General features: G+C 33.0%; 2 protein-coding genes and 1 long non-coding RNA gene across 4 annotated transcripts; 1 reads left to right on the top strand and 2 right to left on the bottom strand.

Annotated features, from left to right (window-relative positions):
• Window positions 1–1,985: 1,985 nt before the first annotated feature.
• Window positions 1,986–9,924, bottom strand: LOC139785972 (uncharacterized). Its single transcript, XM_071725148.1, has 6 exons — window positions 9,517–9,924; window positions 5,720–6,509; window positions 5,202–5,488; window positions 4,597–4,902; window positions 3,886–4,020; window positions 1,986–3,142 (listed from the first exon to the last, which is right to left on the bottom strand). Exons 2-6 carry the CDS (start codon window positions 5,991–5,993, stop codon window positions 2,900–2,902), a joined length of 1,245 nt encoding a protein of 414 aa, XP_071581249.1. The 5' UTR covers window positions 5,994–6,509; window positions 9,517–9,924; the 3' UTR covers window positions 1,986–2,899.
• Window positions 9,925–18,453: 8,529 nt separating this feature from the next.
• Engase (cytosolic endo-beta-N-acetylglucosaminidase) lies at window positions 18,454–23,322 on the bottom strand. 2 transcript variants are annotated; one of them, XM_071725147.1, is made up of 8 exons: window positions 21,730–23,322; window positions 21,413–21,647; window positions 21,201–21,313; window positions 20,940–21,114; window positions 20,624–20,842; window positions 20,114–20,511; window positions 19,833–20,018; window positions 18,454–19,756 (listed from the first exon to the last, which is right to left on the bottom strand). In XM_071725147.1, exons 1-8 carry the CDS (start codon window positions 22,002–22,004, stop codon window positions 19,648–19,650), a joined length of 1,710 nt encoding a protein of 569 aa, XP_071581248.1. In that variant the 5' UTR covers window positions 22,005–23,322; the 3' UTR covers window positions 18,454–19,647. The 2 variants fall into 2 exon arrangements, with proteins under 2 accessions (XP_071581248.1, XP_071581247.1); XM_071725146.1 differs by having other exon boundaries at window positions 21,201–21,647; window positions 21,730–22,096; window positions 22,880–23,322.
• LOC139785973 (uncharacterized) lies at window positions 20,402–21,341 on the top strand. Its single transcript, XR_011722140.1, has 2 exons — window positions 20,402–20,541; window positions 20,640–21,341. It is a non-coding gene; the product is annotated as an uncharacterized lncRNA (long non-coding RNA).
• Window positions 23,323–24,679: the final 1,357 nt, after the last annotated feature.

Genomic DNA, 24,679 nt, shown 5'->3' with positions numbered 1-24,679 from the left:
AGTTATGTTGACGAACTGCCGCGTTCTATTATAAATAACTTTTGAATATATATATAATTTTTAAGTACATAAGAAATTAAATTTTTGAAGTTTTGTTACGTAGGTCAATTCTATTTTATACAGTTAAAATAATAAATATTTTGAAAACTCAAGAAAGAGAAACAAGAAATAAAATAAGACTTAGATATATTAAAGTCATGATTTTTTAAGTATATTGTAGTCAATAAATTTATATTTAGATTTTTTTAAAGAATTATTTTTACATTAATTTCTTAAACAAAAGAGATATCGTGTTAGATGTTTAAAAAAATATCTGTAGATAGGGAAAAATTGTGAATTAGTTAGGATGTTTTATTTATTTCCATATGTTTATCCAAGATTAAATATAATATAAATCGATGCAAGGAGGCAATATATAGATATATTTAGAATATTAGTATGCATAAAGAAAAGCGTGTAATATGCATAAATTACACATGAATAAAAAGTAAAAAAACATGTTGATCTTGTTATGCAATTTGTTTGATTACGTGAAAACGTTATTTTTATTAGTTGCTAAAATTTATTTTAACAAAGCATCGATTTTACCTTAATTTTTTGTAACTTATCCATCTATTTTTGATTGAGAAATTGGCTTTATGCCTCTCAAGTAATATATGATGTGAGATTCTAAATATTCTGTCGAGACACCAAAACTTTTAAAATTAGTTTAGAATTGATCGTATAAAACACTTATATATTCAATTTTGCAGTTTTATATAAAAAATAATTTTGGTAAAAAATGAAAAATAATGAGATATATTTATATGTAAGTTTATAAAGATTCGCAATTATGTTATATTATTTAATTATAAAAATGTGATTAATGATTAATTAGAATATTCAATTGTAATATCAAATTGTGCGGGAATCTTCTTTTCTTTGAATCTCACGTCATTTATTTTGCCTTGATACATTTTCAACATCTTTATATTTTCGCGATCGGTTTTCGTGGTCGGTTTTTACATCGAGAAATTTTCAGTTATTAATCTTTTAATTTTGTCCACATTATAAATTTTAATTTTTCGCGGGATATAATTGAGATATTCGCGAAGTAAAATTTTTTTCTGTACTTTATTACAATTCCAAATTAAAAGAACGAGTCACAAAGAAACGGTTATTCAATATTCTTAAGTAAATAACGGAATTAGATAGAAACATTTTTCAACGTTCAATGTTGTGCAGTTAGTTTTTATGAATATATATATATGTATATATTTTTTTAAATTAACTTCTCGTACATTTTTTTACACAATCGATGCTCGCGCGTAATTCGAATCGAACGTAATATATTATAAAATTTCTCCTTCCCTTTGATCTGGTCGAAATGCGAAATGTATATGGCCAGGAGAGACAAAGGTAAGTCCAACCTGGCCCGAAGAAAGAAGATTAGATACGATAAAGGTAAGTGGTCAACACTGACCACTGTAATGGAATAAGGTAACACATAAAATAGTTTTGTATATCTCTTTATTTGTCCCAAAGAGTTATTTTCTTCATATTTTCTCGCATACGTGCGAGATTTGAAAAACCGCAATTAAATCTCAATCGCGCGCGTGTTAAAACCCCCAATTCCACATTTCCCACATCTCAAGTGATCGTGTCACTTTGAGATATCCCGTTCAGGTATCCCGCTGAATTAACCAGTAAATTAGACCCCTTATAATCGTGTCGCGGTTTTAATTAAATTTTTGTATAATAGATTATAACACGGGTAGGTAGGAAAATGGATAGGTAGGAATATAGATCACGGAATACGGGTAGGTAGGGATACGGGATATCAATCTATGACGTGTGTTTAGTAAAAATAAAAATTTGATGTAATTTTAGATAAAAATTTATTTTGTATTATATATTTCATAACGTCATATTACATAACAAAATATATTACATATGCATATACAAAAGCTACGGTTAAATTAACATAGAATATGAATAAGAAATTATAACTGTACAATACAATAATCAGTTTAAATTAATAACATTTAATATCTCAATAAAACTGAAATAGATAACATGAATAGACACTTGAAGGAATATGTGTTGTAATTATATATAACATTATCTCTCTAATTATGCTTAACGAATTAATGCAGCACAACTCAAACTTTATTTTTTCATTATTTGAAGGAAACAAAGTTTTTTATAGCACAGAAATAAATATTTTTATTAATAAAAATTAATTATTATTTTAAAATAGTTTTACATTGTAGAAAACATATAGATGTAATATTAGAATGGGAAGACTGAGTCTATGCGTTAGATAAAATTACATAAATTCAGAGCTTGTCTTTTCTGAAAAAGTTACAGTATTCTGAACATATAGTTCTATTTATAAAATTATATGTATTATTACAAATCTTTATATTTATTGCTCTGTATTGTTTATACATATATAGTTTGTGCATAAATTATTTATCCTTTTTCTTCACGTTGAAAAGCACAAAGAATAAATAAATTATGTAACATAAACGATAAGAAATGAGTATAAAGATTTATAAATAGTTCTTAATTTTACAAATAGAATTTCAGATAATCGCAAATTTATTATGTTTGCGATAAGAAATTAATGTTACATTAGTTTTATTTGTTAATGACGTGGTTTGATGTTTCCACTTTTCAAAATTGCATTATACTTTATATATGCTTGGGAACAAGAGCAATAATTTTAATGATATGTTACGTTTAATAGATAGAAATTTAATATGCTTGAAATTGAAGTACTGAATCAAGTATGCAGGATTCTGGATTGATTTAAATCTGTAATCTTAGATACAAAATCGTATCTAAGATAGACATAAATCGTGAGCAAATGCTTCATTTTTGTATCAAATTCTTCAATTACTGTAAGTAAAAATTATTAAAAAGTTGTTCCAATTTCACTGCCGTGATGACTGGAAACCTTCGACTTTCTGTCTGGATCCATTGCGATCGAAATAAATTCTTCGGAAATTCTCTTGTCCAATCCCGTGTAAGTCTGCGCCAGATCAACTTGATCTTCGCAGGTCGGTGACATCATTCTTGGAGATTCGTTTTTAACTTCAAAATGCCTTTTTGATTCCTCTTGATCTGCGAACGGCTGACGTTTGTGCTTTGATCGGAACTAAATTCAAATACATATTAATTACAAATGAGCAATTGCTTACGATGATTAAGTGAATTAATTAATAAACAAAATAATTTGCAAGCAAATTAAAATACGAAAAGTGTGTCAAGCGATCTAAAAGTTTATAACGCTACTATTACACACTTTAGTTATATTTTTTATTTAAATATCTATTGTCATTTATCGAAATAATAAGATTAACAATCACCAAATTTGATCTTTTTATTAAATCACATTCTTTAGCGGGATATTTTTTATGTCTTTTATTATAGTATATTATTTTAAAACTAAGACGTATGAATCGGCCTGACTGGCAATAATTTATCATTGTGATGATTCGACCATTGGTTTTGGTCCGATTAATCGTCAAGACGTTAATAGTCTTTGATACTTATATATATAAGCATCTCATTTAAATAATTTAAATTAAATTACATTTTTAAATTTATTGCGAAAAATATTACCTCAGCCAGGATGAGGTAATATTTTTCGCAATAAATTTAATAATGTAATTTAATTTAAATTATTTAAATGAGATGCTTATATATATAAGTATCAAAGACTATTAACGTCTTGACGATTAATCGGACCAAAACCAATGGTCGAATCGTCACAATGATAAATTATTGCCAGTCAGGCCGATTCACACATACGTCTTAGTTTTATTATTTCGTACTGGCGAATTACAATTGCATTGAAGTATATTATTTTAGTTATTAATTTACTGAGGTATTATTTACCATTTGAGATTGCGGTCGTCCAGCGTATGGAGGTATATGGGACAACATGGGTACAGCACCATATGGCATCGGTGTCGAAATCGGAAGAGATCTAGGTACAAATCCTCCGGGCGTCGATGGCATGCCATATGGTGGCTGTAATGAACACGAAACATCTTTTATATTATTTCTGCAATTAAGCCCATCCTTTTATGCATAGATTCTATTCTATTTTAATCACTATACTTGAATATATACAAGCGACATATTGAATTATTATATATTTTTTGAGAAATTTGGAAACAGGTATACATTTTTTAAAAGTTATCTATATCGTTTAAAAACTCGATGATTTAAAAACTGTGATGAAAATTGTGTGAGAAATTGAGAGAAAGAAAAAGGAAAGGAAATAGAAGATAAGAATGTAAAAGATAGGAATGTTGAAATACAATAAATGGAACATAAGGTAAAAGAGGAGAGATGCTCAGGCATCTTAAGAAGGAATGAAGAGAAAGTAAGTGACGAGTAGAAAGAAAAAATCTAGAGCAGAGCAAGGAGGATAAGAAAAGAGAGGAGAGAGAGATGGACAATAGGATGAATGAAAGAAGAGAAGAAAAAGATATGTAAGCAAATAGAAGTCGCGCTTTTAGGGATGCTCTACCCCAAGTAGGAATAATTGCAGCTGTTGAGGTCTTGGTTGAGGTCGTGGGAAAAGAGACCGAAAGCGCTTACCTGAATCATCGGATGCATTGGCACTGGCACCGAGTGCACCACGTAGACAGGTGGCTGTTGACTTTTGGCCGGCATATGATTTTGCGTGACGACCCACTGGTGAACCATATTGCGCGTCTTCAGGTGACCGTCGACCATCATATCGTCGGCGGTGCTCGCCCGCAGGCAGCCACATAGCTTCGGTGTCAAGGTCAGGCAGCTATAACCGGATACTAATAGCTCTGCCACACTAGCGACCAATAGGCCAATGCTCGCTAGCAAACCCGCCAAGCCGTTATCTACTTCCATCAAATCGCTGTCATCACCCTGAAACACACATTGAGAAGTTCTTAATCCATAAGATAATAATATTTACCCTTACAATAGCAGTTATATATAGAGTTCAATTTTATAATATAAATATCAAATAAGAGGTATGTTAAAAAAAGATCGAGATATCTACTAAATTATCCATTTTTTAAGTACATGTTTTGATACTTTTATATGCAGAATAATGGAAAGAATCGATTTATCATAAACAATTCATTAGTACGGTTTTTTTCTTCGAAATTTTACTTATTTGAACACTAAACGGTTGAATCAAGAAATAGATATAAAGAACATACGGAAAGACTGAGAAATGATATGTCCGGTGCCCTTTGTGAATCTCTGACGACCGCCGTTAATGCCGTTATAGTGGCCATATTCGAGAGGGCCAGAGCGATTAAACTGGACGCAAGATGAGCGGACGAGAAAGCAGAATTTGTTTTAGTGGACGAGGATGCTAGTGTTGCGACCACTCCTAGTGCACCGGCAACTAGAGCGGCTGCACCTGCCCAGAGTCCTGCGCCAGATCCACCTAAAGAAGCACCGTGGACGAGCACCAGGATACCAAAGACGACCAAGACAATACCTGAGTGCAAAAGCGCATGAATCAATTATCTTCTTCACTCTTGGAGGATTAACTTTAATAATATTACGTATACATTATTATAATAAGTTTAACATATAATAATATAATATACAAAATAAAATTTATCGCGGAAAGACACAATTATATACATCTCGCCAAAAATTAATAGCAATAATATTAGCGTGATAATTAGTGAAATTATCGGGAACTCTCTTTTGCATCGAGACTTACCAAGCAGCAATTGCCCGCAGGACGTGAACATGAGCAGATTAGAATCGTCCTTAGCTTCGGAAGCTGCTCGTAGATCCTGCTGATCCTCGGCGCGCCTCGATAGCTGATGCGGCTGCTGTTGCTTTTCCGGGATAAGGACATCTTTCGAGTGTTTCGATTCTAGATAACTCTCCGGCTTTAATTCTGAATTCACTGAGTCCTTCGATTCCTTCGAGTGACTCGAATTTTGACTTCTCACCGTGGAATCAAGCACGATCGTCGCTGTGTCTTCCATGATTTTCCCCGTTCAAATCAATAGTACATCATTGACTTTTATAATAATATCAAACTCGAAGTCTGATAATGTCTCAATTGCGGTGACAATCGTTTTCCGATTTGCTTGTCAAATTTCTTCGTTCACTATTATTTCGAGCATAGTCTTGTGTATTTTTATGTGGCGCTGATTCAATTAAGGATATTTGTGTAGGATCTCGTTAATCACATTTTCTTCGTTCACACATTCTTTCAATTTTATTCGATTTTATGTTTTTTATATATTTATTTTATATATAGGTAGAAATAAATATTCGATTTTAAATTATCTTTAATATTTGCTTTTCTTCTTAAATATTTTTAAAAATCATGTAAAGTTAGTGATAAAACATTTTATATTATTTGGATTGTATCATTTGTATGCGTTTATAGAGATTGATTATAACTTGGATTAATATTACAGTTAGAGTCCAAAACAGATGGTTGAACGTGATAATCACTGATGCGACTGATAACGTACGCGCAGGATCGCGATTATCTGGAAATAAAACAAAAATTCTAAAAATTCTAAATGGGACAAATAACAAAACAAGTGTAATATCAGTAGCATAAATTTGTTACATTATTTTATGATATATAGCTATAGCATAGGTTGTTTTACTTGACCACTTAAAATATCTTATATTGTTATTTCTGAATACTTTTACAATTTTTTTTATAAAACTCACTTTCAGAATTACTTACAAGTTTGACTTGTAAAATATGACACCCTGTATGTGCATGCGTACGTATACGTGGTATAAAATACATACTAAGATGGTAAGAGCATGAGAATATATTTAATGATCTTTCAAACTATCAACAAACAAATTTTAATTTTAAACAATGGTATGAGTGTAATCGATCACACGCTTTTGTGTCAAACTATATATAGAAGCACAATTTTCTCACAGTTTCAATTATATACGAATTTAATTAATTTAATAAATAAAATCTAGGTCAATATGAGCCTGATAAACGACCCAATTATTATTTACTTTATTCATTTCAATTTATTAATTTATTCTGCTTTAATTAATTTATATTTTTGAAAGAAAAATGTATGGGATTATCAATGGCAGATTGCCATTGATTTCACATGATTAAGTTAAGTGAAATAGCTGTATATTACAATTACATAATATATAGCTATATTATAAATTAGATATATCTATATTTAAATATTAGGAAAATTTGTGCAACAGATTATTTATGGCTAGAATAGAAAAATTAATATATATCACAAATATGTACAAAAAAATATTTTTTTTATTTTTCTCATTGCAAAGATATCTTCTAGACCGCATCGCAACTTTTCAACATATAAATTAATTAAATTCGTACGTTAATTAAAGCATATTTATATAACTTTGCTTTATTTTATTTTTGCGTATATACGTAAAGAAGCTAATTTGTTAGAAATGCTATGATCATCATATATCATGGAGTTATCTCGAACAATCATCTCTCTGTTCAGTGCGATGACAAGTGACATTTGAGAGACGTTATTCGAAACTTATATGAGATTCTCTCGCTTGTATGGGGAAAGGCATCAGACGGTATGAAATGAACGGGATAATTTGCGAGCTTGCAGAAGTATCGTATAAACCGTTGCGTTTTAAATCAGGAATTTCCAATTTCATGATCGTCACGGTCAGATTCATTTGTAGAATATTACAACTTTCTGATTAATTACACACACACACACACACACACACACACACACACACACACACACACACACACACACACACACACACACACATCGTTAAAATCTATCAAATAAAATCCGATAAAAAGAATTTTTAATTTCATATTAGTGCAATAGAACGACTGCTATCTATTATATTACAGATTTTACTAATTAATGGATCCATTAAATTTAGTTAATATAAAATATGTATTATATTTATAAAATCTTAATAAAATATTCTCGGAAAATATCAAAATCATCAATTCAGCAAGTGCATATTTCGCGAGATTCAATTATATTTTATGTCGAGACGTAACGTTATGCTATTTTGCGAATTTCTTGGAGAATAATTTTCGATATTATATAACCACAGATTTTATAAATATACGTATAAATTTTTCAAAATCCTCTTATTATATAAATAAAATATATATTTAAAAATTTTCAAATTATATATATCAATATTTATCTTCAGAAATTTAGAACATTAATGCATGATAAATGGAGGATTTAATCGCAAATGCTGATTATCTAAAATAGTGAACGTTCTAGCCGCGAATCTTCCACTTCTCGTACTCGTGAATAAACATACGTAACGGACCGTTCTTACGGCTGCGAGGCATTTCTCGAAGCGTTTCCAGGGCTTGACGTAGATCATTATTACATTCACCGGAGCGCTCTGGTCAGCGCTCGCGGAATCCTTACACCTCGCAATGCTTTTTAGTTCTGCTTTCCGCTTTCTATGAGGCCAGAAAGCACGTTTTACTCCTTTTTGTGATTCAAATAAAGATTTATACTGATATCACGCTGACTTCCATTTGCTACACGCGATGTATGTATGTGCGTTCCATTTAAAATATTACTCCGAACTATACATGATTTGAAAGTAGTACGTCTCTTGGAAAAAAACTTCAAAATAGATTGCTGGTTGTTTGTTTTTGAGAGGAATTTTGATGGACAGTATATTTTTTATTCTAGATATAGATAGAATCATTTCCGCGAGATTCAAAGATTATTCCCATTTTTGGGAATAAAATTCTATATTTTTAAAAATATCCTTAGTCTATATGTAAAGATGTAAAAACGAGATCGATTGAAAAATGAATATTTTATGGGATATTATATATTTGTTTTGGTAATATATTTTAATTTAAAACATGATCTATATATATAAGTGTAATATAAAATAATATCTTGTAAATTGTACACTTTTCGATTATGTTACCATAATATCGGACTTTTAATTCGGGAATGGTCACGTGGGATGATTTTTACACCTCAGTGTCAAAAAATGAAGTTCACGCACTTACAGTAAGTTTAATGTGCTTATTTCTTTTTTCAAATATTTTTTGTTTTTCCTTACTTTTTTTTTTAAATATTGAGTAAATCTATATACATACTGTCCTTAAATACTAATAAATTATAGAACAATAAAAAATATGCAAATATGTAATTAATAACAATAACTTTTAATTGAGGTGTAAAAATCACTCCAGATAACTGTTAATGAAAAAAAAGTGAGGTGACCGTTTAAGGGTTAAATGCAGAGTGATAAACGATTGATGGATCCTACTCTTTATTTATAGATGCGCAATGCAATACATCTGTAATATGCATTTTTCCTTTAAATATGTGTTTCTTTATATGTTTTTTTAACATCAATATAGTGCAAGATATACAGTGCAGGCGTGAACAATTTCTTCGGGTTATTAAGCCAACTGTCACACGTTTAATTGTTCCACATGCAGTAAATAAAGATACGTAAACTATAATACAAAGATATAGATAATTTTCGCGTTGCATTTAAACTCACCGATATTCTATCGACCCCAATTCCAATTCTGTAATATCTTCTCCTTTTTCCAAACAATCGTAATCGCCGTTCATCGTAAATCGCGGATTGAATTCATACAATTGTACAATTATCTTGCACAACAATATAATTAATGTAGAGAAAATCACACGGCAGCTCTAACGCACGTGCACGACAAATCTTCGTTGTACGCTCGTACTTTCTCAGTCAAAGGTCCACGACTCACGGGAAAGGTCGCGAATTAACATACCAGCGTGTTATCATTGCTGATTCCTTCGACTCACATAATCCACGCATTATACTGATCGGAAATATGAAATATCTCGTAAGATATTCGCACGATCCACGCCTTTTCGCGCGTTTTCGCGAAGGTATGCAGGTCGCGGATCCGTGAGATCTATCGCGAGACCGATCTCTCGAGCGTTCGATCAGCAACTGGAGTCACGCGTCGAGAAGTATACAGGTAGATTGCAGGTACGCTGCTCCTATCTGCTCGCCTCTACGTCTCTCCCTTTCTTTCTCTTTCTCCCTCTTCCCCTATCTCTCCCGCTCGCAGCTTCCTTCTCTCGCTCTCACTCGCCCGCTTTTCCTACCTTCGCTCCTTCCTTTCCGCGCGCGCCGCAACGCGCTGGAATTTGCGAAATTGACGCGAGAGATCGATCACCCCGCATATCTCCGTCAGTGGGAAATGCATTAATTTACGTTCGTACACTAGTTACGCGATCGTAAGGTATTCAGGTTTAGGACAGGAATTAATCGCATTCTCGCGCGGTTTTTTGTTTCAAAAGGATTGAAATTGTTTAGCAACCGGTTCTTTTTATGCAAAGTAATCCGCCGCTACTAATCGAAAAGAACATAATACAAAGATAAATTTAGTTTTATTTCTGAAACTAGTAACCTTTTAGAAATGGAAAGATTTATATCTTTGTTTATTTTCTTAAGCATGGAAGAACTTCGATTATAAATTATATATATACAATTACTTATCTTAACAACGACTATTAACATACAAGTAAAAGAGTATGAAGTTCCATTTAGTTAAATTATTCAAGTTATTAAAAAGATTGTGTGTAAAATATCTTTTTTATGTTTTTTAAAAATTGTTCTACCTTTATACATATGTATATCGATAGCTGCTGTCGGGGAAAATTTGACGACATATGAATTAATTTTTTTAATCCAAAGCAAAGTTTTCAAAAACTAGGTTTGTATGAGAAACTATAACTATATCCTACATTTTCTATTTGTTTTTAGCAGTATCGCTTTCTTTTCGCTTGGTTTCCGCGTATTTTTAGAGAAGCAATTCGTATAATGCAATTGACTTGTTTTCACAAGTCAGTCTGCTATTAATTTGCGAGCTATAAAGAGGTTTGTGACGTCAGATTTTGGTTAAAAGTTATAATTAAAAAAAAAACCAAAGATTTCAAGACTTTCCAAGAAGAAAAGCTCACAATTATTTGTCGAAACCAATTTCTCTCTCCTTAACACTTTCTGTCACTTTCCCACACTTATTGTAACGACACGTGCACAGACTGAAAATGTCATTGTGCGCACGCACGAGATAACATTTTCATTGTATTATACGTGGTCATATGGCAAATGTTAGGTAACGGAGAAACAGCACGAGAGGAGACACTAAGAACATGCTATTAATATAATTAAGAGCGCTAAGAATAAAGAAACGCTGAGAATGGAGGTGATAAAAAAATAGGGAGGGTCGACCGCACTCATTAACTAAGTGTCTGAGTATGGTCTTTCAACCCGGAAACGCATATTAAAGTGCAGTTATTTCTACCTTTATACACACGTTATAATTTACCAGATAGGGAGATTGGTCGAAAACTGCTGTTTTTTCTCCTATTAAATTTCATTAATGTAAGAGTAAAACATCTCTGTACTCTTCATGTAGTTATGATAATTACGAGAAATTATATAAATCATATGAATAGGAATGAAGCGAGCGTTTTAGAAAAGGATAGAAATAAAAGCATTTTATAAAAAGCATAATAAACGAAGCAAAAGCATATCTTACGACTTACATGAAGAATTTCAAAAAGAATAATCTCTAAGTATATCAAATATTGCTAATATAATACAACCAAGCATGAGCACAACATTATATTTAATTTCTAATTTTTATCTTTTATATTTTTCTCTTTACTGTGTTTTCCACGGACTCCGTAATTCTTTAATTACTAAATTCTCTTTTTCTATGTGCTTCTTAGAATTGAGATATTGAGGGAATTCAATAAATATTTTAGCTTGAAAAGTGAGAAAATAGTTCAGTATCTTAAATGTAATTTTTATAATCATATTATCGTATAATTCTCTCTTTCTTAATATAATTCAACATACAGATCAACATTGGGAAAAAAGTCAGGATACATAATTTGGAGGTAAATGTTTTTTGAGAGAATCTACGTTTTTCCCCGCATCGTCCGCGATTATTATACGAAAAGAAGCCGGCATCCGTTTTCTTTCTTTTTCTTTCTTTTAGTACTTAGCTAATTAGTTTTCTTTATGCGCTGAGCACACGGCAAAGCCTCCTGTAACCTTCTAGAGCATATCTTTTCGCCTCGAGGCGCTTGGTGCGCATACTTTCGTGTGTTGTTTGCGATATATTTTTGCACGCAACGACAACGGAGCTAAGAGCAAGTGAATGCCACGTTCCAAAAACATGCAGCGCCTAAAACTTTCTTGAAATTATCCGTTTTCTTAATAAATTGCGCGAGAATTTTTCGAGACATAAGTTAATTTTAATATCTTTAAAAAGAAGAAGGCAGAACTGTTTTCATAATAATACATAATACAGCGTTCCCTCTAAAGTGAAACTTTCTTCCTAATTATTTCCGTATACCAACCACTACTTCCTAGTCAGGATAAAAAATGCAATGTAGAAATAAATATTTTTCGTAAAGGGAATATCATCTTTCGTAAAGTATATAATTGTCGGAGAACTAAGTGCTAGAGTGCTAGTTAACGTGTGCAGAGAGATAATTCGCGAAGCACGACGAATACAAGCTGAGCCGCGCAACGCCACGTAGTCGGATGCGGTCCGGCACACTGAAAAGTTAATCGCGCGCGCCTCTTTACGGTATCCTCCTTTACTGGTATATACGTCGTTGAAATGTCTGCTCCTGTCTACGTGCAGCACGCATTGCACATTGCCCGGCCATTACCTCTACACAAGTACGTGCTACATACAGCAGGAGCTTGCCGTATACAGTGCTGTACGAAACCGTTAACGTACGTAAGATGCACGATAACGTGCATGGAATCTCTCACTTTTCACTGCTCCTCTTGCGAAAAAAAGCAAGAAAAGAAAAAAGAGGAAACTAGGCACAAGAATGTATCGAAACGTATCTATTTCAAAATCAGAAACTTTCAAGGAAAAGGATTTAATGTCGGCCTAGTTCTCTTATTTTATATTTTTTAAATTTTATTCTTTTAAATACGTTACGCGTAGACGTTTCTCAAAATGTAAATTATATTTTATCAATTAGTATATTTCTTGAAGAAATTACTACAATAAATGGGTAACTGAATTTAAGTAATCAATATAGAATTCAAGTACTGTATCTTATGAATTCAGTTTATATGCAGATCATATAAAGCAAGTTTAAATTTTGTTAAGTAACATAATTATCTCTAGATCAAAGATATATTGATTGCTATTTTACTTTAGTGTTACTGTTAGTGTAACTTAGGAAATTTAAGCCTTCAATTTTTTTCCGTTCTAATAAGTTCTATTTTCTAAAGAAGAAGATTCCGTGTCGAAAATTATGAAGAGAAGAGAACTCTTTTTCTCCTGAAGAATTATACATTTTCTCTTTTCGAAACTGTTACGTTTCGCGTACCGTATAAATTCTATTTTGATTGTTACCTCAATTTATATTTTATTTTTAATTATTGAAAATTAAAACGACTTGAAAAGAAAACATAAAAGAAATCATATTACATAAGTAGGATTCTAAGATTCCCTGGGTTCGTAGAAAATAATAAACAAGCACTCGCATTACGCATTGTCTGGATGTTAAATTAAAATTTGTTTATTAAAATTGAAATTATTTTTTGAAACATTACGAATATCTAGAATTCTTCTTTTCGCGTATAGAGTTTGCTGCTGCGCAATTATCTCTTCTTACAACAGTATGTTACAAGCAAGACTTCTCGACATCTCGCATACGAAACTAAGCGAAGTGTACGCTTACGTCACAGTAAAATGAAACTCAAATTATATCAGCTTGGAATTTCAATGATGGCACTTGCGCCACTTCTAATGAAATTGCTGTCCGTTTCGATGCCGTGGTCACTTCTGATTTTCTAATGACGATTTATTAGCGTAATGATAATTTGATCATCAATGCTATTAACTTTTATATTATAAAGATGGTCGTAATATCGCAATCTTTTCTTTCGCGCTCGCTTTCTCGTTGAAGCTTATCGTCGACAATTGTCTTCTCTGAAAGAGTCTTGCATGAGCAACAGAAACATGATTAAAACTAAAGGCACTACCCGCATATTGTTTCAGACAAATAATTGACGATTATTTTAGCATATTTTTTAAATTAAGTACAGTTTAAAAAATTCCACCTTATGCAATTTTAACATATATATTTCTTTCTTTTTAACAAACTTACCTATTTTGACTATAGAATATGTAATTTTGGGAATGAATTGAAGGAAAAGTACGACATATTATTAAAAATACATTTTATAGCTACAATATTATGAAATAAGAACAAGATAAAGACAGAGTTTAACATTTTTCCAAAAAAGTTATTACATTTTGAAGAAGACACTACATAAAAACTCAAAAAGTCATATTCTTTTTCAAAAAGTTGAAATATTATCTTCCTTTATTTAATTAAATTAATCTGTCTTCCGTAGACAGATACAACACATTTAAAGAGAATATTTTGCATCTCAGATAAAATCTTTGAGATTTATGCTGTCCAAAGATTCGTGGCAGTAAACATTTTATATGGAAGATATAACGAAATAGAAAATTCTTTCTCATTTCTCAAACATAAAATTATATAAATAAATATGTTTTTAAGTACATCAATTATAAATGCCGTATTATTCAATCCATTCTCATAAAATTCATTTCTTCGACATACACTTAGGGCGGTTAAATCTCTTGATATATTATATTTGTCTTTCCTCAATATTTTCTTAACAAATATTATATTCTATACAATATTTGATTAATTAAAATATTATATTAAAATATTATAATTAAAATATTATCAAAACGTTAGAAACAATAGTGCTTCAAGTTTAAGTATCATTCTTAAAAGACCAAACTAACTTTCTACTGGTACAATCTTCTTTTCGCTGGCATTCGATATACGTTAAAATAAGCGTGTAAACTCGATAACACGGTACGCCACTGAGATGAATTCTCGGTACGCTTCTAGAGGTTTCTCCGCCGCCTTTCTAAAACGGCATCCATCGGAGAAACGCGAAAGAAAAGAAGCCGAGCCCTGGAATCGCCGTTGCCGCTGTCTGGGTCTCTCTCTCTCTCTCTCTCTCTCTCTCTCTCTCTCTCTCTCTCTCTCTCTCTCTCTCTCTCTCTCTCTCTCTCTCTCTCTCCGCAAATTGTCTTCGGAACGATCCGTTTGTCCGGGAAGGCGCTTCTAGACGCGTACGTAAAATTGCAATCGTAATCAATGTAGCGAAAGTTCCGCGCCGCATTCGTCATTTCTTTTACAGAGCTACTTAATTGCAAAAGTGACGTAATAACACAATTGAGAAAATAACTTCTTTAATTCAGAAAAAAGGAGCAATAGTTCCTTCCAGTTGAACTCGAAATTTTCAAAATTAGGACGCAACAGAACATTGCAGAGTTTATAAAATTAAGATTGTATCGCGCACATCACAAAAATTGCAAGAAATAATTATTCTTCTCTTCGGATTTTTTTGTTAAACCGTATAAGTGCAATCAGTTTATTTTTTTTTTTTTTATATTAATCATCCAATACTGAAACTCTTTTTTTTAATCGTGTTTTTGCGTACAGAAAATATTCATGTAGATAACTCGAAATATCGATAGTTAAACTATAAAATAAAAAAAATAATCTAACCAGAATAATAAAAAAAAAGATTTTAAAAAAGAGATTAAAGAGTTACAAAATTCAAGAATTACTTTTATTGTATAAGAGACTAAAATTAAACGAAATTAGGGTCAACATCATTTAAATCATTTAAATCAATCATTTAAATCAATCATTTAAATCAAATTATCTCTGTCAGATTACCATAGCTCATTTTAATAATATTGATACGTAAATTATATGCCTGCTTTTACTATCAAAACAAGTGCGTCATTTCTACGGTAGTCACATGTTATGGAAAGTAACAGTGAGTATAAAACGGTTAAGACTTAATCCTTTTCTTTCCCGAACAACAATCCCCTACGTCAGTATAATCGCGTACGTAATTACGTGGGAATTGGGAGAAAGAGAGATTACTGTATTGATCAAGAGAATTTTTCTCACAGCTGCCAAAACGGATTATATTCGCAATCGTCAATTATCCGATGAGAAATTTCTTTTTTGCTCTTGGATGACTTATTCTTAATCAGACAGAAACGCGATCGTAACGCAACAATGCAAAAGTCCGATGGACACCACTTCGATAATTTTTATGTTGTGTTTATCGTGTGCGCTTAGCGAGGAACACCTTGTACATCCTATAGAAAGTACGACAAATATCACTGTAAAATCAATTTCTCGCGCGCACCTTGCCTACTTGCACATTTTACATATACAATATGCGCACGCGGTACGTGCCACGGGAGAAAGTTTTCGACATTTAGCTTACACCGATCGACAATTCAATTTTGTCACGAAGAGCTGCGGTTATTCTGTGTTCTAGAAGCCCATTTGGTTTACAAGATCATATACTATCGTCTGATGTCGTACATTACATATTCTTTCTAAAATAGACTTCCCTGTTTCTCTCGACTTTTCAAATAAAATTGTCCGTAATCATCCGTAAAATTTTATTACCTAATCATTATAAATAAATTAAAGCTAATCTTCCACGTGTGTGTTATTTTCTTCTGGATCTTTTAATGTTATTTTATATATCTATATCTGATAATTTAAGACCTTTTGAGTATAGTTATTATAATCATATAGTATATGTACATTCGCTTAATTTTAATTTATTTTCTTGTACATTTGTGTTTTTCTAAATGCTCTAAAACCTTTTCTTATATTTTTCTAATAAACATATGCATTGACGCATATGCAAGGTATAAGATATAAGTTCCCAGGTAGCAAGCACTCGTCATTTTGACGTCAAATGACGTCAAAAGACGTCAAAATGACAGACTTTTGACGTCAATTGACGTCAAAATGACGAGTCTTGCTACCTGGGTTAGACACAATATATAATGAAGTTTTCTCCGCCTCCAGGATAATAATGCAAAAAATCATAAGCCTTTCAGAAATAAATGTTGCTGCGTAATCCTTGCAATAATACGCGAAAGCTAATATAATTTTGTCCGTTCTATAATTTCTCATTTCCTTTTTCTAAAAAAAGTTTGTGCTAAAGGGAAATCTAAAAAGGCAATAGAAATTATTAGCAGCGAGGGATTGTTCGCAACCGCGAGCATTCCTAAAGAATGAAATAATCTGACCTTTTTCACGAGCACCGTAGCCGTTTGAGAGAACCGCGATCTATCCATGCTCCAACTGATCGCTAGACTTTAACAGTAATATTAAATAGACGAATAAATAAATTATTATAAAGCCAAATGTTTTAAAACTTGCATAAACAAGTATAATTAAGAAAGTAGAAAGTGTGTGCATGTGCGTGCATGTTGTGTATGGGGATGAGCAACACAGTTTCCATTTATATCTTTGTTAGATTTGAAGATAGAAGAAAAAATCTAAGAGAAAAGTTACATTTTTTTCTTTTTTTTAAGGTAAATTGATTTAAGGTGTGATAATGTAAACAAATTCTCCCCTAAGATAATTTTTAAGATAGAAAATATATAAATATAATGAAATATATTTATATTTATAGGGATTTTCAAAATCCTGACTGTACAATCTTAATGGTTCTGTTAAATGAAAAAGATTGTTGTTAAATGAGTATATCCAGCTTGAAACAATAAATTTATGACTGCGTGTGATGTGTGTGACTGCGAATGATAAATTAAAAGACACGAATATATAAATTTTCTTTACGCAATAATTCGCCAACACGCTTGGAGCGTTTAAGATTGCGCCATTAAGCGGGATCCTGAGGAAGAAGCGATTAAAAGCCGGTAGAAATAACGCGCGCGCAACGTAATATACCATGAATAATTCTTCTTTTCGTGGAACAGCGGACGATACACGCCGAATAATCGGTGGAAACGTTACGGTCACTTCACCTCTTGTAAATAATTTATAAATTATTGAGCCAGGAAGAAACCCTCGGTTCGCGTTATAAGCCTCGCACCGGAAGAAAATAACGAATATTCCTTTACACGCATCTCTTCTTCTCATTTGCTTCAAACAAGCACCGAAAATGGTAACGCTAAAAAAATGTATAAAAGGAAAAATGTGTGCCAAATATATATTTCTCTCTAATAAAAGTCTTCCTCTGAAAGATATTTCTTTGTCTAACAATCTTCCACAAAAGAAAAAAATAAAAAGTAGATATAATTTTATGGCATGAAAAATAAGTGAAATCACGAGGGAAACCAAGTGTATTAAATTCTTTGCGTTCTAGAATTCTAGATCGACTTGATATAATGTTTTGCGGCAGTCTTCCGCATCGTTCTTCAAACATTCGATACGCTGCACGATAAACAAACACTTTTCTCCCTTTTTATCGTATGTGTGCACGTGCGTGCGTGCTTGCACTTACGAACAGAGAGAGAGAATAAAAAAGCGAGAGGGTATCCAATATATCGGGAATAACTACACACATACATACATTTTAAAATATATTTTAGAAATATACTTAAAAATATATAACGATACACGTTAATTAGAATATATTTAGAAATATACTTAAAAATATCAAGAGACACGGTAGTGCCTCGCGTCAAAAGTACACGCGCAGCGCGAGATCGCCCCGTGTATCTTTACGCGAACGAACGAGTATCCGAGTTTTTGTAACAATATACGTGGGAATATTCAACAGAGAAAACGAACTTACTGTAGCATGAAAATAATAAATCGCGTTGTGTGTAATAAAGAAATCTTTTATATTAATGCAAATTAAAAAGCGCAAAATGTATACACAACGCATTGCATATACGTGAATAAAATCCTTTTTCTTGAATTTTTAACGAGAAAATCGATTCACAGAATTCCCCGCGATAGATTTAAGAAATTCGCAAGAACATATTGTGGATGCACGTCGTTAACTGACAATGAGTAAAGCTGGAAAGCGTCGGCGACTTGATTGCACAGCACCGGAGGGTGCTGTCTCAATGCAATTAAATATATGTACGTCTCATCTTCTCAGTAGGCGACACATTGATTACAATGCATATATCAAATACGCGTGGCTGCATGCCCACCCTTGGGCACAAATACCATTCGTTTAACCGTGTGAGTGCGCAAATGCCGATGATTTGTAATATCCGGTGTAAGAAGTTGGCCGCGTCTAAGTGGCTGTAACAGAATTCGCATCCGCCGTGCCGTTGCGGCATGCGTTTTGCTATCGAAGAATGCAGATATCCTTGTAATAGAAGTCTCGTTAAGCTAACGAATTACTTAAGATGTCAAAGATGTCAGCTTCGCCATTGAATACCGTGGATAAATGCTTGCCACAGTCGAGCAATTTTGTTTTTATCATCGACATTGTCGCAGGAATGTTTTTAGTCGTAGTACAACTTTGCACCTGATCCCTCGGTAGAATGCCGAGTGGTCTAATAAAATCGAACGATTGGTCTATCGCGGAACAGTTTACACGCGCCTTTCACCCAAGTGACTCTCAATCGGCAGAAACGAGAAGGAGGAGGAGCAGGCGAGGAAGGGCATCTAAGGTGTAATCGTTAAGGAGCGGTTCTGTACGCAATCCAAGGACTTTGTGATATCCTTTTATCATGACGTAATACGTTTGCTATGCGCAACTGTCTCGCTCTCGCGCGGAATCTTAATGTAACTGTAAAGCCGGTCACGAAACTCTCGTGCTCTCCAAAACGATCTCGCCTAAGTAACACTCGCACTCCGTCAGGAAGGACACGCCGATCTCATCCACGGTCCTTAAGGTCGTCAAATAAGAGCTATAAAAAATACGGTCAGTTGTAAGACCAACGATTTAGCGTCAATGCTAGTTCGTCAGTGACTCGTTAAGCTTACCATTTTCTCCATTTGGAGTTCACTCTGACAGAATCGTACGGTAGGATCGATTTTAAATTACCGTTGTTACCCAGGATTAGAATGGGATTTTTGTTAAACTCGATCGACGAGGCAGTGACCTCAGGTCCTGCATAAATGACGGTCGCATGAATATCTTGCTTCGAATCGATATGCACCAAGAATAATCTGTAACAATGTAATGGTATATATTGAATAATAACTACGCTTTAACAAATATTTTTTTTTTACAAATTATAATATCCCACTGGATATATTCTCACCTGTGATATAGTCTAGGATCTCTGGTGACCAGCTTCAAGCATCCACCGCCATTGTAGGAAAATTTATCGCAAAACTCGAAAGTATTGACATCGACGGCAGATAATTTGTCTTCAAACTTGACGACTTTACCACACACTCGTATAATGTTCTTTCTATTTTCGTAGATACGTTCTATACGGATTTCTTTCTTGTCACAACCGGTGTCGTTACTTTTATTATTTTCATCATTATTATGTTCTTCATTAACAACATCTCCAGGAAGCGTTCGTTGAGTTGATCGCGTAAATTGCAAATATGGCACAGGAATTGCCAATTGCAGTTGCTGCATTCGCAAATTGTAAAATGCTTTCTTTTCGGGTGTGCTTTCGCCGTTTATCATATACGGCTCAAAATGTTCCTAAACGCAAACAAACGTGCACGCGCATGTGTAAGTTAATTTAAAATATCGTAAATATTTTAACGAAAATTTTGAATTAATTAAACGAGACATCTTATTTATTATTATTTACCTCGCCATTATAATAGTAGCAGATACCAGCACCTCGACAGAAGGAAGTTTTAAATGTGTCGTCTTCAAAAATGGGTACGTGTACATATAAATAAGGGAACAACTGAGCCCAAAATAAATCTTCTAGAATTGGAAAAGCGCTTGGACCAAAGTACTCGTGTGTCCATCCAGGAGCGAAGATAGCAACTGAAAGCCCTTGTTCCCGTATCAAGTTCAGCGCCTTTAAAAATAAAAATTTATTTTTACTATATCTGAGTTTATTGCAAAAAATAAGGTAATGATACACGTGTAACGTATGAAAGAAGTAAAATATTTACGTATGTTGAGTTAAAGCCGCCTCCTCCTGGACATCCTCTCCCCCAAACGTCTAATCCAACATAAATATCCTTAATATCGCGACCCAATTCCTTTGCGAGTAGACGACTACTGTTCAGTCGCGATTCCGTCCAAGTATAATTTAAGAATATACCATCGCAGTGCAAGAAAAATTCTCTAAAACAGAAACAATTGTTATTAAATCTGTGTCGATAGAACTGAAATGTGAGGACATATGATGTTAATAAATTAAGGTACATTACTTGTTATTGTCATTAAGTTCGTTCTGCCAGTTTAATTCACCCTTATTGGTCACACTGTCGTACCAGATAATTTCAGAATCTTCAATTTCATTGTGAATGCTTTCCGTTAGATACTTGATGAAATAAATCAGATTATCAATATCCTCTTGCTTGATCTTATTTTCGACGTTCAAGAGCCAGCCCTCAAATCGATAACTTATTGCAATCAATACCAAAGCGTCTGCAAATTTTCTCGCATCCTCTTGTGATGCGAGAATCGTGTCCCAAGTGTCATTGTTCCCTTCCGTGATCACGGTACCCAAGACTTTTACACCGTGACGATGAGCCGCGGTGATCCATCCGCAGGGTGGGATAGTCACAAAGTGGTGACTAAAGTAAACGAACGTGTCGACAATGCTCCAGTGATAAAATACATAAGAATCGTGGGAGGTAGAACCCTGTAGGAATCTGTAGAGATATAAAAACAAACACAGACATAATTACAAATCACAATTGCGTTTATTCTAGCTTAGACATTTTGTAAAATTACCTGTCTTCGAGATAACCACCTTTCATATCATGACAGACCAGGGTTCTGGGTTGCTCGGCCCTATCCACCCTTTCCAGCGGAATCTTCTGTGCGACGATATCTGAGCCTCGGTACACATAATCCACCGATTCTGTGATGTATGCCAATGGTGATTCTGTTAGCCCACCTTCCAGGGTACTGTACAATTCTGCCAATGTGTTAAAAGGCAGGGATTCTCTTGCCTCGACGCCGCTTGCCATCCCAGTGGTTTCTGACACGCTGTTGCCGCATTCCATGGTTGCAATTTCAATTTCCCAACAGTAAACTGACGTAATGACCCTTCCTGTGCAGCTATCACCGGAAAATACTCACGGTACGATAACTCATTCTAGAAAAAATAGTTCATGGTTCTTGATATGTTACTCTGCGGTGAAATCACAGTTCCAATTATCTAATCTTTCGACACTGTTATCTGCTGGTAGTTATCGTGGAAGATGTATGAAAGCGAAGCAGAAATCTGTGTTAACCCAGTAAGCAAAATGTCAGCAGGATGATAACAATTTATCAGCACACCCGATTGCAGAATATCGCGGCAGATTGTTATTAATCGCTGCAACATTCTGTTAGCAGAGCCGGTCGACATAATTTGACAGTGGATCGCCGATAGAAGTTGAACAAAATCTATCACTTCGTAATCATTTAAATGAAACATATCATTATATAAAGTGGCTGATTTTGTTCGATTTCTGCAGTCAATCTGCCATCATATTTTGTCAACAGATTCTGTCATATTTCTGTTGACGTTCTATTGAAAAAAATTGTAGCAGACACTTTGCAAAATATTTTCGACAGACTGGGAGTGTCACGGTTTTTTATTACTTAGATATTTTAGAATATATAAAAGAGATCTAACAAGTCTTTTGTTGAAAATAATTTAACCTATAAAATACGCCAGTAATTTAGTAATTTTTGTATTAATGGCACGATCTGTATAAATACGCAGCTTCGTCCAGTAAGATAGATAAGATTTTATTTGCAAATATAAGTAAGAGTGCATACTTCATCATTTCATACTTCGTCAATTCATAGACAGAAAATGAATATTAACATATTGTTATTATGCATATTTTTTATTTGAATTATTTTATGACATACTAATTTTATGACATACTAATCTATATTAAATATCTCAGTAAGCACAAACTGCTCGCAGTACGACAACAGGTTGACAGCAGATTTGCTTATAGTTATTGCAGATCCAGTATCATCTGTATCCGCATTAAACTCGTGTTCCTCTAGCAGAGCCTGCCGATATAATCTGACAGCAGATTGTCGACAGAAACCGCATAGAATCTGTTTTTTTTGTAAACATTCAAATAGTTCAGTTTCTGCACTCAATCTGCCATTATAGTCTATTAACAGATTCTGTTATACATCCGTTGGCATTCTATCGACAAAATTTGTAGTAGATATTTTTAAAATCTATTCTCGACAGATTTAGCTATCCAGGATTCCAGGATATTATCGTTATCAACACAATCTGTATATGTATTGTAGAATATATACAGCGAGGTGAGATCACAGACATAATGACAGAGAGAAGCCTGAGAATAGACATGTTTTAAATGGAAGTAGTGGAACCTGTCTTAGCGCCTCTATATGCACAAGCACGTGTATATTGAACTACGTAGCCATGGCCACGAATACTTTTCAACGGGTAACTATAGTCTTCGATCCTCGGTTTTGTCCCGTGCTCCAAAATGATTTCCTACGTGAAAAAAAATAATATTGAATTAACAGCATTAGCTAACATCAGCAGTCTAATTAAAAATAATCCTGTTAATTCAATGACAGTATTAATGAAACAAATGTATCATACTCGTGTTTCAATGAAATGTTATTTATTTCATTAATACTGTTATTAAATTAAATAAAATTATTTTCATTTATACCGTTATTAACTGTTAATACATCATTTTTTTTCTCTATTAAAAAACTTTAAATCGTGACATAAGGATTTTTTCTAATAAAAGTAATCACTTTTTTAAATAAAATAGTTTATAATTTCCTATTCTATCGCGTTCGCGCAAAAGAGAGTTCGTAAAAAGTGCTTCACGAAATAGCCATTACCGCGATATAGCCGTCGCGAATAATTAAATAATTAATTGAGTGGAACTAACCAATTCGCCAATTGTCCACTGAAACTGACCGTAATGTAATTAATAAACTGTATGTAAAAATTACGACACTAAATTACCCAAGCCGTTCGATTCGGCGATTTCGTGCTCATAATCTGGAAATAGCGGTCGAATCGGATTTCTATCGATGCAGGCTTTAAAACGCGCTACGTCATATTTATAAATATTTGTTTAATCATATTTACAATTTTTATATTTATAACTTTTAAATATACATATATATATGCATATTAAAAAAAAATATATATATATATTTATTTATTTATAAATGTAAAAATTATAAATAAAATAAAATAAATATTTATGAATACTAATTCAGGAAGGAAAGGATTTAGGAGTAGAGAGAGCTATGCATAAATAAAATATAGATATTAATTGTTACTTTATTATTTATTGAAGATTATTTTTGGTAATAATATATATGTTGATGCCCGATATATATTTTTCTTCACCAGCTCCGCCTCTTCCTCTACCTCTGCCTCTGCCACTGCCTCTGCCTCTTCCTCGGTTTCATCAAACTGATTTTGAGTCCGTTGCAAAATCAATGTGATGAGTTTCTTTTGTCCCCTTAATTCTTTAATCTTTTTTTTTATTTGGAGCCTTTACTTTATCTTCGGCAGCGTTTGAAATAGAAAATACTCAATAATTTAAAACAAACTCATATATTTAACTTGACGTGTATTTTTATAATAAAAATTTGGTGACAATTCTTGAATCGCAGAATCAAGTAGTTGCTCATAGGTCACTTTTTTACAGTAGCGAGTGAGAGCCCG

This window comes from Temnothorax nylanderi, unplaced genomic scaffold, assembly GCF_030848795.1.
Source record: "Temnothorax nylanderi isolate EJ_2023f unplaced genomic scaffold, tnyl_v1.0 TNYL_tig0928_pilon, whole genome shotgun sequence".
NCBI classification, from domain to species: Eukaryota; Metazoa; Arthropoda; class Insecta; order Hymenoptera; family Formicidae; genus Temnothorax; species Temnothorax nylanderi.
Note: the sequence above shows the minus strand (reverse complement) of the source record. Positions and strands in the feature narration are given on the sequence as shown.

Coding starts and splice junctions, on each gene's coding strand:
- Engase (XM_071725146.1), bottom strand. CDS start 22,004: ATGGAATGCGGCAACAGCGTGTCAGAAACCACTGGGATGGCAAGCGGC. Junction 20,843..20,939: donor GCGGCTTTAACTCAACATAC/GTAAATATTTTA, acceptor TTATTTTTAAAG/GCGCTGAACTTGATACGGGA. Junction 19,757..19,832: donor AACTCCAAATGGAGAAAATG/GTAAGCTTAACG, acceptor TATTTTTTATAG/CTCTTATTTGACGACCTTAA.
- LOC139785972 (XM_071725148.1), bottom strand. CDS start 5,993: ATGGAAGACACAGCGACGATCGTGCTTGATTCCACGGTGAGAAGTCAA. Junction 5,489..5,719: donor CTGCGGGCAATTGCTGCTTG/GTAAGTCTCGAT, acceptor TTTTGCACTCAG/GTATTGTCTTGGTCGTCTTT. Junction 3,143..3,885: donor GACGACCGCAATCTCAAATG/GTAAATAATACC, acceptor ATTTGAATTTAG/TTCCGATCAAAGCACAAACG.